Source organism: Grampus griseus (assembly GCF_964374135.1).
Source record: "Grampus griseus genome assembly, chromosome: 10".
Taxonomy (NCBI): Eukaryota; Metazoa; Chordata; class Mammalia; order Artiodactyla; family Delphinidae; genus Grampus; species Grampus griseus.
The window spans coordinates 60,952,423-60,969,768 of record NC_139004.1 but is presented as its reverse complement, the minus strand read 5'-3'; the positions used below and the strand labels follow the sequence as shown (position 1 = coordinate 60,969,768).

The 17,346-nt window shown below is 43.2% G+C and overlaps 1 protein-coding gene across 2 annotated transcripts; it reads left to right on the top strand.

Moving 5' to 3' along the window:
• Positions 1–729: 729 nt before the first annotated feature.
• MOBP (myelin associated oligodendrocyte basic protein) lies at positions 730–10,262 on the top strand (the record flags this gene model as incomplete). 2 transcript variants are annotated; one of them, XM_082663649.1, is made up of 3 exons in its annotated part: positions 730–935; positions 1,243–1,488; positions 10,223–10,262. In XM_082663649.1, the coding sequence occupies 3 exons, from the start codon at positions 730–732 to the stop codon at positions 10,260–10,262; spliced, it is 492 nt and encodes a 163-aa protein (XP_082519775.1). The 2 variants fall into 2 exon arrangements, with proteins under 2 accessions (XP_082519775.1, XP_082519776.1); XM_082663650.1 differs by lacking the exon at positions 10,223–10,262 and having other exon boundaries at positions 1,249–1,498.
• Between the last annotated feature and the right edge of the window lie 7,084 nt (positions 10,263–17,346).

The window sequence follows — 17,346 nt, the reverse complement described above, 5'->3', positions numbered from 1 at the left end:
TTTCTAGCACCATGTACTAGACTAGTTTTGCCTGTTTTTGAACCTCATATAAATTGAATCATATAGCGTGTATTCCTTTGTGTTTGGCTTCTTTTGTTCGACATTATGTTTGTGAGATTCAAACATGTTGACCTGTGTCTTACAGTCTGTTCTTTCTCATTCTGGTGTAGTATTTCATTGTATGAATAGAGATTATGCTTTCAATAACAAAGCTTTCTTGGTTTTTTAGAGAAACGGCCATTCCTAAATCTAGAATATTATTTTGCCATAGATGTGTTTGGCTTTGTAATATTTTTTCCTGTCCTAAGTGGGTGGCTAATAAATAAGGGAAAAAAGAGTCCATTTTCAGAAAACATGATTTAAAAATAAAAATTAACAAACTCTTCCCTTATATTGCCTAGGTACAAACTCTTAGGTGTAAGATAGGCTACAGGGATGTATTTGTACAACACGGGGAATATAGCCAATATTTTGTAATGACTGTAAATGGAGTGTAACCTTTAAAAATTGTATGTAAATTTTAAAAAAAGAACAAACTCCTAATTGAGTTCATTTCCATAGAGCTGGGCAGGAAATTGACCTTCCAGATTCAGGATGGAGGATAGCCCTGAATGTTAACTTGGACCATGGGAGTAGCAGGGAGTGGGTTCCTTGAGTAGAAAGCTCCCTCACATGAATGTGCTGTTTTATGTCTCCCCACCTCCCCCCGCATCACTGATTTCCAGTGAGATGAGTCAGAAAGTGGTTAAGGAGGGCCCCAGACTCTCCAAGAACCAGAAGTTCTCGGAGCACTTCAGCATACATTGCTGCCCGCCGTTCACCTTCCTCAACTCCAAACGCGAGATTGTGGACCGCAAGTATAGCATCTGTAAAAGTGGCTGCTTCTACCAGAAGAAAGAGGAGGACTGGATCTGCTGTGCCTGCCAGAAGACCAGGTGAGTGGTCTGCGCTGCCACCTGGCGCCTGGGCTGGGCGTTGGCCTCTGTCTCTCAGCTCTGAGTTCCCCCTTCCTGCTCTACTCTGCGATGCTGGGGCTGAGGCTCTGCAAACTGCGCTTCCCCCAATCCCCTGACAGTCGGCTCCCCCGTTAGGCTCAGGCATTGGAAGGTACTGGAGGGAGACTGGAAGGTGGGGCGGGGGGAGGAGCAGGGCTGCCTTCCTATTTCCAGCTCCTGTCAGCATCCCTTAAAGCAACAGAGGAGAGCCATTGCTCCAGCCTCCAGCTTCTTTTGGCCCTCTCAGCACCAGCCGCCGCGCAACGTCCCCTCAGAGGCCCAAGCGCCAGCCAGCTGCACCCCCCGCGGTGGTCAGAGCACCAGCCAAGCCACGGTCCCCTCCGAGGTCCGAACGTCAGCCACGCCCCCGCCCAGAAGTCCGACCTCCACCAGCCAAGCAGCGTTCCCCTCAGAAGGCCAAGAAGCAGCCGCGCAGCAGCCCCCAGAAAGGGCCAGGCACCAGCCGTGGGGGGTCCCCCAACAAAGCCTCTAGGTTCTGGTAACACCACCTCTTCCCTTTTGCTCCCCAGCCCTAAGGTTAGTAGCTGCTTCCTGTGTTTACTAACAATAGGTTATCTCAGTGGCCCTCCTTCAGCCTTACCAAACCTGTGTAATCAGTTCCCTGCATTAAATCCCCTTGTTTGAAACACCTAGTGTGGCTTCTGTTTTCCACATAGCCACTGTTGGTACAATACTTCAGATGGCAGCACCAGTTGCTTCCTTTGTCTAGTAGGACTGGAAGTGATTAATTTATAAATTCAGAGTATGGACCACTGTAAAAGATTGAATAAATGAGGTCCTCGATTCCTGTCCCTCAGAGAGAGAAGGAATGGTGGCTCTAAGGGGTATCTGCGTATGTGCAAAAGGAGAGGTTCAGCCAGTTCATCCATCCCTCCTCCCAACACACTTCATCTGATGTTAACTTCAGTGGCAAGATCATTCATTCATTCATTCAACAATCTTGATTGCATATGTATAGCGTTCCACATACTATGCTGGGGGATGGGAACGTGGCCAGAACAAGCCAGGTTGTTTGTGATCCACCAGAACCAAACAAGAGAATAGTTAGTCACAGTGTAGGGTTAAACGCTCTAATACTCTCGTAATCAGTATGTGCATTGGGCTATGGAGGCCTGGAGAATGGCTCTGCCTGTCTGGGGCTTCAAAGAAGTTAGGTTAGAATAAGTAGAGGATAAAAGGGGATGATGCCTGTAGAGAGAATAAGTGAGCCAAACAGCATATGTTCATCAGCTCCATCTTGGGAAGGTCAGCCCGTTTTTTTTTTTGTTTTTTTTAATAGACTTTACTTTTCAGAGCAGTTTTAGGTTCATATCATAGTTGAGCAGAAGGTACAGAGACTTCCCTTATACTCTCTGTCCACACACACGGCAGGCCAACTCTTTAGTCCTTTTAGTATTTGAAAATGAACCTGTTTTATAAGTTAACAATGGATATAAACTGTATTTGGGATTCTCATAAGTACTCTGATGCTCAGAACCTGCATAGCACATAATAGTGCCTGCATGTCTCATGACGTTTACAGATTTAGTATGTAGAAGCATCAACTGGGGAGCATGTTAAAATGCTCCCGGAGAAGCTAATTCCTTGGGTCACTTGTGAGGTTCTAGGGATCTGCACTGTCAACAAGCAACCAACCCACCCCCAGTGTAGATCAAGTGAGGTTAATTTGGGAAGGAAGTAACAGACTGGTGAGTGACTGGTAAGTCACTAAAACCGTAATAGGAAGTTGTGCGTCAAGTTACCTGGTTGTTAATGTATGCCTTCCTGAGGGGCCTGAGTAATAAGGTCCTAGGACAGGTGAGCTTTGAAATATGGAAGTGGTTAGGAAATGTACAGAGCAGAGGAAATTAATTGTATATGAGGCATGACATCTATGGTGGTGGCTTCAAGCCCACAATCTCCAGTGAGCTATGTGATGGCTGTTTGGGTGGCCGGGAGTTGAATGAACCAGGACATGGAAAGGAGATGGAAGACAATGAAAGCCAATTTCATCTGAGCCACAGATTTGTCTGGATTCAGCCTTGCTGAATTCACTTAAACTCAAGAGATATTTTAGTGTTGGTGTATTTTGACTCCCTCAGTTAACCATCCTCGGTGGGTATCAGGGAAGACACCTCTATAGTCTGTCACTGCCTCCTCAGCTGTCGTCCCTTCCCTGGGACCAAGGGACCTGACAGGCTCCATTCATAATGTCCCACGACATCACAGATGCACCATCTGAGCCCTTCCTACGATACTCATTCTCCCTTCTCAGGTTCCCCAAGGTCCTAAGGTAATGCATTAGAGACATTGCTTCGCCATGCTGTATGCGCTATGCATACATACTCTATTGACACTAAGTGACTGTCCTAAATCAAAGGGGTGGGAGGAAGATTAATGGGAAGAAATTCACTCTCAAGCGGAGCTACTAAATTACATGTGAAGAAAGGGTCAAAAAAGTTTTCCTGAAGCAGGCTTGCTTTCTGAAATGGTGCCATTCTTGAGGTCTGACCCTTTGAGGTCAAACAATTTTGACAAAGGACTTTTGTGTCCTTAGTAATTCCCTTGGATACATCTTTTCAAAAACCAGTGAATATTTAAATCTTAGGATCCAATAGGTATGATTCCTTGCATCCTGATTGAACATGCCAGCATTCTCATATTTGATGGAAAGAAACCATTGCATCTCCCTTTTAGTTTGTTTTACTCTCAGTTCTTCAAGGTTTTAGTATTTCACAGGTCATCCTGGCCTTTAGGGTTAAGACGTGTTTCCGGAGCTGAGACTCTTCTGGCTCCTTGGTGCTCTGCTTTCAGGAGCTAAGATCTGTGGTTTTCTGAAAACTTCTGTGGCTGTGGCTTTGAGTGACTAATTTGGGGCCAGTCACACATATGTGAGCAGTACTGTGTGTGCCTTTGATGTGTTCTTTCACAGCGTTGTCTTGTACAAACTGCGCCCTGCACACAAGAAGCCTGGAGGCCCAATCTATTTCCACATGTATTTTCAAGCCTGGTCATCGAGACCACGTGTACAGCACTGCACCAAACTCTGGGCAATCAGGGGGGATGATGTATGCCCCTGGTCCCGCTGCCCAGATGGTATTTATGAGTGGCCCATCTCTCAGTGATGCTGCTGTTCCCCTGAGTAACAACCCTGAGCTCGGGAGTTAGCCCACAGTCAGTGGTCACACCTGTATATGGTTTTCGGTTTGTTGGCAATGACCAGGACTGCCAAAGGAAAATGCAATTATAAACATTTACATACTTGACAAGCTAGGATTTACTTTAGAAGAGCGCCAACCCATGAGCAATTACTGTGAGGGGTCCGAGAGTATGCACTAACAGACCCAGGCTCTGGGGCCAGCTGCTAAGTTTCAGGCTCTTAGATAGAGGTAGTCTGCCTGCTTTTCAGGTCTGCACACCCAAACTTATTCCAGACACTTTCTATGTGACTTGTCCTCCTTTTGTCTTCCTGATGCCAAGAGGTACATTCTGCATTTTCACCTTCCAGAAAACCAGAGAGAACTCTCTTTCTTTGTGCAGGATTGGGTAAACTAGCCCTTCCACTTCCCTTGATTTTTCCATCTTGGTCTTCTTTATGAGTCCTTCCTTTTCTGGCAACACTTCACCTTGGGATCCTCTAGGGTTTTATTCTGAGCCCTCTCCTTGATTTTGCCTTCTGTTTTTTTTTTTTAAATTATTTATTTTTAAAATTTTTATTAGAGTATACTTGATTTACAATGTTGCGTTTGTTTCTGCTGCACAGCAAAGTGAATCAGTTATACATATACATATATCCCCTCTTTTTTAGATTCTTTTCCCATATAGGCCATTACAGAGTCTCTTATGGTTTTATGGGTTTTTTTCAGTTGTAAATATATATACACATTTTTAATATTCTTTTCCATTATGGTTTATAACAGGATATTCAGTATAGTTCCCTGTGCTATACAGTAGGATCTTGTTGTTTATCCATTCTAAATGTAATAGTTTGCATCCACCAACCCCAACTCCCAGTCCCTCCCTCTCCCTTCCCCCCTCCGCCTTGGCAACCACAAGTCTATTCTCTATGTCTATGAGTCTGTTTATGTTTTGTAGATAGGTTCGTTTGTGCCGTATTTTAGATGCCACATTAAGTGATATCATATGATATTTGTATTTCCCTTTCTGACTTACTTCACTTAGTATGATACTCTCTAGTTGCATCCATGTTGCTGCAAATGGCATTATTTCATTCTTTTTTTATGGCTGAGTAGTATTCCATTGTATATATGCACCACATCTTCTTTATCCATTCATCTGTCGATGGGCATTATGTTGTTTCCATGCTTTGGCTATTGTGAACAGTGCTGCTATGAACATAGGGGTGCATGTATCTTTCTGAAGTATAATTTTGTCCAGGTATATTCCCAGGGGTGGGATTGCTGGATCATATGGTAATTCTATTTTTAGTTTTCTGAGGAACCTCCATACTGTTTTCCATAGTGGCTGTACCAACTTAACATTCCCACCAACAGTGTAGGAGTGTTCCCTTTTCTCCACATCCTCTCCAGCATTTGTTATTTGTAGACTTTTCTTATGGTTTTAAACGTGACCGGCATGGTGATGACTTGTAAACCTTATTCCAGCCCTGGCATTAAACTCATATATGGGCTTGATTGCCCAGCAGATCAACGTGGATGTTATCAAACTCAACTCATCTCCACTTGACTTCTTTCCCATGAACACTCGCTCTTCCTCTTATCAACAACCTCAGCAAATAACACCACAGCCCCTCTAATCAGCCCTACTGGAAACCTAAGCCCCACCCTGACTTCCAACCTCTTGAGATACACACACGCCTGCCAATTCTACTTTCTAGAATTTTTTTTGTTTTTTTACCATAACTTAAAGTACATTAAGAGCTGATGGGAAAGGGTGCAGAAGTGAGGGTGAGATTGGAAACAAAGGAGAGGGGATGGAGATCGTGGATAGAGTAAGAGAAGTAAGGCTCCTTCATAGTACGTGTGGAGGGACAGGCCACTGATGGGAACAGGAAAAGCCGTTTGGTTTTGCAAAATAGAGACCCATTAAATGGTCGTTAAGGGGACTTCCCTGGCAGTCCAGTGGTTAAGACTCTGTGCTTCCAGTGCAGGGGGTGTGGGTTCGATCCCTGGTTGGGGAACTAAGATCCCACATGCCTCGCAGCCAAAAAAATACATAAATAATAAAAAATTTGAAAACATTTAAAAAAGGATGAAGGCAAGTCATACCCCGAGGATGAAAGAGCTGGAGGTCTGAGAAGGTTAGGGTAGGTTTAGAACAGGCCGTGAGGCTGCGCTGAAGGCTTGCTGAGCTCTGCCTGATGGAGCTGCATATGAACCATCTGTTCTTTCTAAGTTTATTCTCCAATGAGGGAAACAAATTGCCGTCTCTGAAATCACCAGTGGAATCATCCAACTCCACATCAACCGTCTGCTTTTCTTCCAGCTTGCTTTGTTAAGTGTGCCCACAGCAACTGTTCTTAAACTTCACCAGGTGCTTCTGGTACTCTGAGCCCTGGCTTTTCCTTCTCCATCCATCAGATTCCTTTTTTCTTCCCTGGTAGTTTGATTTAAAAAATGTTTCAAGTTATCATCATTTATTTATTAATTTAAATTATTTCCTTATGAATTATTCAATTTATTCAAAGTAAAAAACCAAATCGAAACAGTTTACCAATTTCTCTCCCCCTGCACCCCTGCCTCTCTTCTCTGTATCTATGAGCTTGTTTTTCATTTGTTTGTTTATTTAGATTCCAGATATAGAAGAGATCCTATGGTGTTTATCTTTCCTTGGCTTATGTTACTTAGCACAATGCCCTCGAGGTCCATTCATGTTGTTGCAGATGGCAAGGTTCCATTCTTTTTTATGGATGAATAATGGTTTGTTGTATGTATGTGTATATATATATATATATATATATATATATATATATATATATATATATATCTCACAGTTTCTTTATTCACTTGTCCACTGATGGACACTTGTTTCCATATCTTGGCTATTATAAATAATGCTGAAATGAACATGAGGGTGCATATATCTTTTAAAGTTAATGTTTTCATTTTCTTTGCATAAATACACAGGAGTGGAATTGCTGGACCGTATGGTAGTTCTATTTTTAATTTTTTGAGGAACCTCCATACTGTTTTTCACAGTGGCTGCACCAATTTACATTCCCCTCAACAGAGCACAAGGGTTTTCTTTTCTCTACATCCTCACCAACACTTACTATTTCTTGTCTTTCTGATAATAGACATTTTAACAGGTGTGAGGTGATATCTCATTGTGGTTTTGATTTGCATTTCCCTGATGATTAGTGATGTTGAGCATCTTTTCATGTACCAGTTGACCATATGTGTCTTCTTTGGAAAAATGTCTATTCAGACTCGTTCTTTCTTCACTTTCCTCCCTCTCCAAATTAGAAACCATGGCCGAACATTTTAATCTCTCTCAAAAATACCTTACGTTCCCCTACCCTTTGAATATCTATCTCATATTCTTGGGAAAACCTCCAGCCTTGTATGAAGCCAACCATCTGCCTTCACCCTGTCTGTTTCCAGGCAGTTTTGAGCATTACTGGGAAAAAACACACAGCAGGGCAGTAGGAGTTGGGTGGAAAGCAGGATTACGGTGATTATATCACTAAGCGCTGTTTTCTTTTGGGAAGTCATAGTTCAGTTACCTGCATTCGGATAAAGGAGAAAGCCACAGACCATGACACAAAAAGTGTCATGTATGTTTGTGTAATACACAAGGCACATACACACACACACACGCACGCATACATATATCAGGTTTACATGCATGCAGTAGAATTCAACGTTTTCAGCAAACAGTTCTATGCACAGAGTCATGTAACCACCACCGCAATCAAAATATAGAATACTTTCATCAACTTCCAAATTTCCCTCATACTTCCCCTTTGAAGTCAGTCCCCAAGCTCCTGACAACCACTGATCTGTTTTCTGTCCCTATAGTTTTGTCTTGTCTAGAATGTCACATAAATGGAATCATACAGTATGTACCCTTTTGAGTCTGGCTTCTTTCACTTAGCATAATGCATTTGAGATCGAACCATGTTGTTGTTGCATGAATCAGTAGTTCTTTCACTTTTATTGCTGAGTAGTATTCCACTGTATGCACGAACCTATCAGAATTTTCCATTCACGAGTTGAAGGATATTTAGGTTGTTTCCAGTTTTTGGTAATTATGAATAAAGCTTCTGTAAACATTCATGTGAGTGTAAGTTTGCTTTTCTTTGAGTAAATAACTAGAACTGGTATTGCTGGGACATATGGAAGGTGTATGTTTAAATAAATATAAAACTGCTAAGTTGTTTTCCAAAGTGGCTGCACTACTAGCAAAGTGGTTGTATTCCTACTAGCAAAGTAGGATGCTCTGAATTCTTGTCAGCATTTGGTACTGTCAGCTTTAAAAATTTTACCCATTCTAATATTGTGTGTTGTGGTATCTCACTGTATTTTTAATTTTGTTTTTTTCTATTGACTAATGATGTTCTTTTAATGAGCTTATATATCATCCACCAAAGACATTTATTGGTGAAGTGTGTGCTCAATCTTTTGCCCACTTAAAAAAGTGGGTTATTTAATTATTATTGTGTTTTGAGAGTTTAAAAATATATATCTGGATATAAGTCCTTTATCAAATACATGTTTTGCAAGTATTTTCTCCCAGCCTGTGGTTTGCTTTCTCATTTTCTTAATAGTGTCTTGTGAAGAACCAAAGTGTTAAACTTTGGCAAAATTCAATTTATCAATTTTTTCTTTTATATATCATGTTTTTTGTATTGTGTGTGTGCTTTTTGGATTGTATGGAAGAGTTCTTTGCCTAACCCAAGATCACAAAGATTTTCTCCTGGAAATTTAAAATTTTAAGTTTCACATTTATGTTATCTATTTTGAGTTAATTTTTTGGTAAATGGTGTGAGATATGGATTGAGGTTCCATTTTTTTTTTGCATATGGATATCTAATAGTTCCAGCACAACTTGTTGAAAAGATTCTCCACTGAATTACTTTTGCAATTTTGTCAAAAATCAGTTGACCATAATGAGTGAGTTTATTTCTGGACTTTCTATTCTGTTTCACTAATTTATATATCTTTTCTTTCATCAACTTGATTACTATAGCCTTACAGTAAGTGTTAAATTCAGTTTAGTGTAAATTCTCCAACACAGTTTTTTATTTTTGAAATTGTCTTTGGCTATTCTAGTTCCTCCACTTTTCCATAGAAATTTTAGTGTCAGTGTGTGAATTTCGACAATATATCCTGGTGGGATTGAATGGGATTATGTCAAGTTTATAAGTCAGCATGGGGAGAACTGTACATGCTATATCTCCCCATTCATTTAGGTCCTTTTTGTTTTGAAGTTTTCAGCATACAGATCACATACATATTTTGTTTGCTTTATACTTAAGTATTTCATGCTTTTAGGTACTATTAAAAATAGTACTTTTTCAATTTCAGTTGTTCACTGCCAATATATAAAAACATTGATCATGTACCCTGTGATCTTGCTAAAGTCACTTATTCTAGCTTTTTTGGGGGGTAGACTCTGGGATTTTCTACACTGACAATCATGTTGTCTGTAAATAGAGACAGTTTTATTTTTTCATTTCTGATCTGTATGTCTAGTTTTTGTATATGGTTTAAACTGCTATTTCACTTAGAACATTTTCTTTTTAGAAAAATATTTTAACAACATTAAGTCCTCGCTAACTTGGCTTTTTGAATCATTAAAAGGAGTTACAGCGGCTTCCCTGGTGGTCCAGTGGTTAAGATTCGAGCTTCCACAGCAGGGGGCACGGACTCAATCCCTGGTCAGGGAACTAAGATCCCATATGCTGTGCGGTGCAGCCAAAATATATTTAAAAAAAAAAAAAAAAGAAAGAAAGAAAGACAAAAAGGAAACAAAAGCAATATTTACTGTACATAAAAACAGAAGATATTTTAAAGAATATCTTTCCTAGGCTCAGGCCGGAAAAAAAAAAATTATCATATTATTTTGGCCAGATAGTTCCAGGATTGAGAAGTTTCCAGAATTGAGATTTTAAGGCTGAGTTTAGCAGAAGAGTAATAACCGCAAAGGTAGTCTATAAATTTATAATTCTATTAACTGAGCATGGAGAAAGAGCACATCACTTAGCAACGCTGGGGATTTTTATGTTTCTCTTTGTAAACCAGATTGAAAAAGAGGACCAAGCCGACCCCTCGGAAGAAGTGATGGAGGAGTTTCAAGTGAATGGACGGCCTCAGCTCCCGGACTCACTGCTTCTCAACCCACGTGCCCCGGGACAGGTTATCTGGCTTTGAATATGATGCAGGGGCACACACCTGCTGATGCAGCCACAGCCGATGCCCATAGTCCCCATGGCGCGGGGGCCACCGGGCAGCCTGCCTGGAGGTGAGAGGGGACACGTCTGTGTGTTATACTCCAGGCGGTGGGTCCCAGCAGCAGCCCTCAGGCTCCAGAGCTCTTTTGGTCTCAGCTATAGACCTTTCTCCCCCAGGATGTGCACAGGCCTCCAGGATCTTTGGCTCAGGATGGCCCCAGTGCCAGCCCACGTGTTGTCTTCCAACCTCTAGTCCCCTCCATCCCGCATCCTGTTGCCTAGTCTGACTTTTAACCTTTGACCTCTTTCTTTGTAATTAATCCTCTACCTGGGTTCCTCTCTCCCCCTGTGTCCTTTGATTTCCATTTGACCTCCTTAATCAGTCCTCTGTACTAGCTCACAGTCTGAGGCACAGCTGGCTTTGGGGAAGATCCAAGTTCTTTTGTAATACGATATTAGGCTACCAAATGATCCAGAGATGCAAGGAGATTCCCAGGGAGGGTACGAGCTGTCTAACTCCACATGTCAGAGGCAGTCGATGTGCTGTGTCAGGAGCTGAGAGGAAAGTCATGAGGAAGGAGCTCTCTCCCACTCCCAGGCCCCTGTCTCCAGCCTCACACAGGGATTTGTGAGTGTCTCCAACTGATCCTTACCCTGGTGAGAGCAAACCCTCTTACCAACCCATCTGGACAGTCTCAACTCCAGAACTAATTGCTTTGCAAAATGTGTAACCCTGGGTGAGTAATCTGGGCTCACGCACAATGCCCTGCCCACTTCCCCTCTCCTGAGGGCTCCTGGAGACAAGGCTGCAAAGATGGCCCCTGTGTCCCACCCTCCCCAGCTCAAGACACAGGCAATGACCCCAGAGCACTTACAGAGAACCAGAGGGCTGCTCTGAGAGTTGCTGTTTACAGGCCATAGAGCCCCAAATTCCTGAGAAGGGCTGAGGCCTGGTTCCCCTCCCCCTCCCCACTCTCCCTGGCTCAGCCCCTTTACATATGTAGAGGAATCAGGAAAACTAGGAGAGGAACTTGGCCTTGGGGAGAGGATAACTAGGTCAAGGAAGGAGCGAGTTAGGCCAGTTAAGCCGTCCAAGACTTTCCTCCCTGCGTCTGAGTACATTCTGTGGTGGTGGGGTCTGAAGCCAATTATAATGGACCAGGGTTGGGGGTTGACTTCTCATCTCTTCTTTTTTTTTTTTTTTTTTTTTTTTTTTGTGGTACGCGGGCCTCTCACTGCTGTGGCCTCTCCCGTTGCGGAGCACAGGCTCTGGATGCGCAGGCTCAGCGGCCATGGCTCACGGGCCCAGCCGCTCCGCAGTATGTGGGATCTTCCCGGACCGGGGCACGAACCTGTGTCCCCTGCATCGGCAGGCGGACTCTTAACCACTGCGCCACCAGGGAAGCCCTCATCTCTTCTTTTTGATTTGCTCCCACTATCTACAGTCCCAGGCTCTGGAAAAGGACTTTGATCTTGAGTATGGGCTCTCGATCAGGGTCACAGGAACTAAACCTCCACTCCATTCTGGTTCTACCACACCCCCTATACACACATACATGCTGGGGGTCATTGCCCCCAGGTTAGACAGAGGACCCATAGATCACCTGTGTTCCTGTGGATTGGGGTGCGTGTGTGTGTGTGTGTGTGTGTGTGTGTGTGTTTGGGAACTTGGCTTTGGGAGAATATCTTTGGGCTCATTTTGTCTCCCAGGCACAAATACTGGAGAGCTCCTCCAAGTCCAGGACCCTGACCACTGAAGCTGATCATGAGAAGACTGAACTCTAACACACTCCCTTCAGGGGCTGACCTTGACTTTGGGTTCCACTGTGTAGCCAGCAGTGGCCTCGTAGGAGCCCCTCTTGGGCTACTTTCCCTATCCAGCTCAGAGTTGAGGGATCAAAGGAGAGGGGTGAGGGGATCTGTCTCTCTTCAGGCTCCAGCGGGGTCCATTCCAGAAGCTCTTCCAGCTTGTTTTAAGCTGGCTGATTTGCTTATTGGCTTCTAAAGTTGGATTTGAAGGGTAGAGGAGGCGGGCAACAGACCCTCCTCCACTCCTCCAACACTTCTACTCAGGAGGCCCGTGGAGGGGAGGTGGAGCCAGGCCCCAACCCAAAAGGGTACAAAGCTCATTGTTCTTCCAGACTTGGTCCACTTCACTTGTGGCTCAGAAGCCCTTTCCCTACCCAGCAAGAGCACACTCTCTTGCCTCTTTCTGGTCTCTCCTTTTGTACATGTAAACGATATGTTGTCATATCTATTCAGTGCTTGTGCCAACCTCAGGGCTCCGTTCTTGCTGTTTATTCTACCTGTGACATTCTGGCCCAAGATCTTTGTACTCGTGCCTTCAGCTCAAATATCATTTCAGAGAGGCTTCCTTTGGAACTCAGTGTGGTTTCCATAGTTACTCTCTATCCCATCACTCTAGCACTTATCACCTTATGGAATTATCTTGTTCATATGTTTCATTGTTTATGGCTTGGGTCCCCATCTCCTCCTAATGTAAACTCCACAGTTGCCAATACCTGTTTACTGCCACATTCTAAGTTCCCAGCACTAGTCAGAACTCAATAAATGCTTGTTGACTGAATGGATGTTTGTTTGTTATTTTTTAAATAGGAATAATTTTCCAAAAGTTTAGATACTTTTGAGAAGTCAAAGGTGTCTATTGTGTTTAGCAACAAGTAATCTCGTAGGGCGACGACCTTGAAGGGCGACCTTGTAGGGCATCCTCCCTGGGAGTCAATGGGAGGTGAGGAGAGGAATTCGTGTAGATGCAACTCCCTCAACTAAGCTCGACCATGAAGGAAGGCAGAGGATGGGGCAATAGCTGGAATGCTCCATGAACCCAGTTGATACTTGGGCCTGTTGAATGCTACTGGGAAAGAGGCAGTGGAGTGGGTGTAAGAGGCGGAGGAGGAGATAACTGATGGAGTCAGGGACTGAGGAGGTTGGCGGGAGGGATCTGGGACACAGGTAAGGAGATCAGGCATGGAACAGGGGTTCCTTCTCATTGGAAAACAGGGAAGGAGGAAAGGAGAGCACAGATTCTTGTGGGTTTGCAGGAGCCTGAGGCAGTTCCTGCCTGTGGCTTTGATTTTCTTTTGAAGTAGGAGGTGAAGTGGCCTGTTCATAAATGGGAGTGGCAGTGGTGGCGGTGCGGCAGGGGTCAGAGATATGAGGACAGTGGAGAGGGTTATAAAGAAACCAATTTATCTAAGGTCTTTGAAATCTTCTTAAAAAAACCTGTCTCCAGATGACTTTCATTAATTAATTAATTAATTTACGGCTCAAGGCAATATTGTGCCACTAAGTCGTTGCCTACAACTTCACATTTAAATGTAAATCTAAGATCTAAATCTGAGACCCACATAGTCTCAGATGGAAGATGTAAGAGTTGGAGGAAACAAAGGCAGAGTCTAATCTTCCCAAGGAATACAGAATCATGAGGAAGCTTTCACTGTGGGAAGCTGCAAAAATGCTGACAGATCACAGCGAGATGGGGCTGTGCTGTGAGAAAGTGATTTGCTGAGCGTCCATCTGGGCTGCTGTTCGTTCTAACACCAGAGAAATGTGGAAAGTCATTCTCCCAGGAGAGCGTCTTGCCTGACTCCATAGCACATGTCTCGGCCCCATTAATAACATCACTAACAGGTACTTACTATCTCTGCTGAAATAAAATGAAGTGTTTTTAACAGACAAAGATGATGCTGTTGACCCAACAGTAGGGTGTATATTTGCAATTTGGAGGGATTTTGCATACTCACTCTTCTTATTTGTAACACAGGTACACACTTGCAAGAATGCTGGTTAAGAATACTGATAAAAATTTCTTTCTATTGAGTATCAACTGTTATCTATCTCATACCACATAGTGTTTTATGTTTGTAAATGGAAGAAGTTGGTTATGGCCTCCGTGGCCATTGAAACCATGACCTTGACCTTATTGCTACTGTGTTGTGACCTAGAAGTTGCCAAACTGAGGTTGGTGGAGCCCTGGGGCACTCGGAGATGCCACCTTATGAGATGAGACGGATGTGGAGCTGACAGGCTACCTCCATGTCAACTAAGGCAGCTTTCAGGGTCTATGTTGACTTCTAATTTTATATAGATAAAGGGTCCCACTGGGGTAAAGGAGCCCAACAAAATCCACTTTCACGGCTGAGAGCAAAAATTTTGGGGTGTGTGTGCCATGTGGCTTATGGGATCTCAGTTCCCTGACCAGGGGATTGAACCCGTGCCCTGGCAGTGAAAGTGCCAAGTCCTAACCACTGGACCACCAGGGAATGCCCAAACATGGAGAGAATACTTATGTTAGTAATTTTCTAAGTGATTTCTTGAAGAGTGTATTCTTTGGCATCACATTGCAGGTTTGGGTTTAGCTGATGGGTATTTCAGTGACTACTTATTTCCTCTTAGGCAGCAGTTCACCTACCACCAAGCTGAGTGTTTTGACTTTTGATCAAGGTTTATGCAAAGTATGGATGAGCAAAAGAACATAGATTAGCAAACAGTCATGATAATTATTCCTACACTTTTCCTTTTAAGCAAATTTATGAAAAAGTGTTATATTCAGCATATATTATATTAAAACCCATCTCTGTCGCGCAAGCTACGTTAACTGTATAAAAGACGTTAGTACATAAAACAGGTTTGAGGAGAGTGGAGAAAGTGAGAGACATCAGCTCAAGTGGTGGTCATACTTTATAGTAAATCAAATACCTATCAGATTTGAGTCATTTGGTTCAAAAAGATCTCTTAACAACAAAACTAAGTTCTAAGAGCGTTAACCTAATTACCAAAGTAACATTCACATTGGATTTTGAAACACCTGAACTATCCCAAGGGTCCATTCATAACCTGAGGCTGGAAGCCTGGGGGAGCAGGTAGTGATATCTGGAGAAGCTCCTCTCTAGAACCCAAAGGTTGTATGTACTTTGTAGAGGGAGAAAGGTAGATAATCTCAAGTAATTAGGGTCAAGAAAGAAGGTACTTTCTTAGGGCAAGAGGATCTATGTTTCTAAAGTTTTCTTTAGCAAGGAGCTGTAAGCTCACCAGGAAGAAAGGTTGGGAATGTGTGGGTCCATGTTTGAGAAGATGGCTGATGGCAGTGTTAGTGGTTTATATTTATGACAGATATTCCCGATAAAGATAGGAAGTTAGTGGCATCACCATTAGCTAAGCCAGCCCTCCCTGGAGAAAGTAAGAGCTCTTAGGGCCATTCTTTTTTAATGAAACCACACCAAGGCCAATATTAGAGGCAGATATTTTAACAGATCCTGAAAATAGTCCTTTGGTGCAGGTGGTAGTCCATGTACAGCCCTGTGTTGACCTCCAGGCAAGTCTGTTTGATGAATGGTGAAGTGGAGATATCTCGATTGTGTCCACCATCAAGGAAGGTTGGGTAGTCTGTCATTCAGAGGGTGTGGGATTCAGTAGACATTCTGGCAGTTTTTCATCAAGTCATGTTTGCAGATCAGAGGGTAAAGTTTTCCTGACACCTCATAGGTCCCTCTACCCAGGTGGCAGCCCATTCACAACGCATTCACTTGTAGGCATGCCTCTTCCATAGCAAGAAGGATGTGAAGGGCACAGTGGGGTCGAGGGCCCCAGTACTCCCAGGGAGTGTGCTCAGGGAGCCAGCCTGTCTCCCAGGACCTCTCACTGATGGGATTTACTTCGTGATCTTCCTGGATTTGGTTTATTTCTGAAATCTCTGAAGTACACCAATCTTTGGGTTTGCTATCTGCAATTTCTATCTCTGGAAGGCAGCATCTCTCTTCTCTCCAGGAAGAAATCTTGATGCATCAAAAAGCCTGGTGTCTTGGGCTTTTTTTCCCCACAGGGTGATCCAACAGATCTTTACATAATCTATCTTCACTATAATTTCTCTTCTGTTTCTTGAACTCTCTGTGAATATCCCCTTCTGCAGCTGACAGCTTCTGTTCTTTCTCTTCTGGCTTATAAGTTTTCTGAGTCAGACCCCTTAACAGAATCTTAGTTTTCTGCTGATGGAGATCATTAAGAATCTCTACTGCCAGCTGCAAAATTTTGCATTTATTTTCAACTAGAGCTTTGGCTGCAAGCAGTGAAAAAAAAGAATCATTTTCCAACGTTTTTCTTCCAGCTGATGCCTTGCTGACACCTCATTATTTGGCTTGGAATGTAAATGGTGTCTGTTTTCTTCAACTTTTGTTAATGTGGATTTTGGTCGCATTTGACTTTCCTGACTTTTCTTTCATCTTCTTACTGTGGTAATCTGCCAACCAAATCTTTATTTTTAAAATGATCCTGCTCATTTCATTCCCTATGATTTTCCTCCTCTGATGCAAAGATCATGATTAAATGGTTTTAGCTGCATAGCGTATTTATTGAGAACTTCAACTCCATTATTTTTCTAAGCCACAGCTTCTTCCTGAGACTTGAGATCGCTCACCGATCCTAGTGGGTAGGGCTAGGAACACAAAAAAAGCTAGGGGCAGAAGGGGACCACTCTGCCCCCATTGAACTGCTACCCTTCCTCTCCTTCTAGCTCCTGTCTTCCTTCCGTCTCTTTCCCTCACCCATCTGTTTTCTCACAGCTTAAGTTCACAGAAGATCTTGGTGTTTAGATTTCTAGCAGAGCTACTAACAATTTTATGTATTTTTATTGCTCTGTGTTTCACACTGTCTTTGCTGCCTTCTCCAGATCTTGTTCTTAGCTGCTAACTGAGATTCCACCCAAACCAGCACCACTATGATTCATGCAGGTCCCCATGGTCAGGTGACCAAGAATGACCCTGAGAGGGGTGCTGACCCACATCCAGGTGCATTCTGGCTCCAGGCCTCTCCAATCCCAATTTTCTTCGCTTCCGCAAGTGGCCTGGTACAAAGGTACCATCATGTCATGCAGATGCGTTCTCTTGAGTTAGGATGGTTGCGTCATTGCTGAATCTACCTCTGTAACTTGCTTTTACCTACAGTTTTAATTTGCTGCTA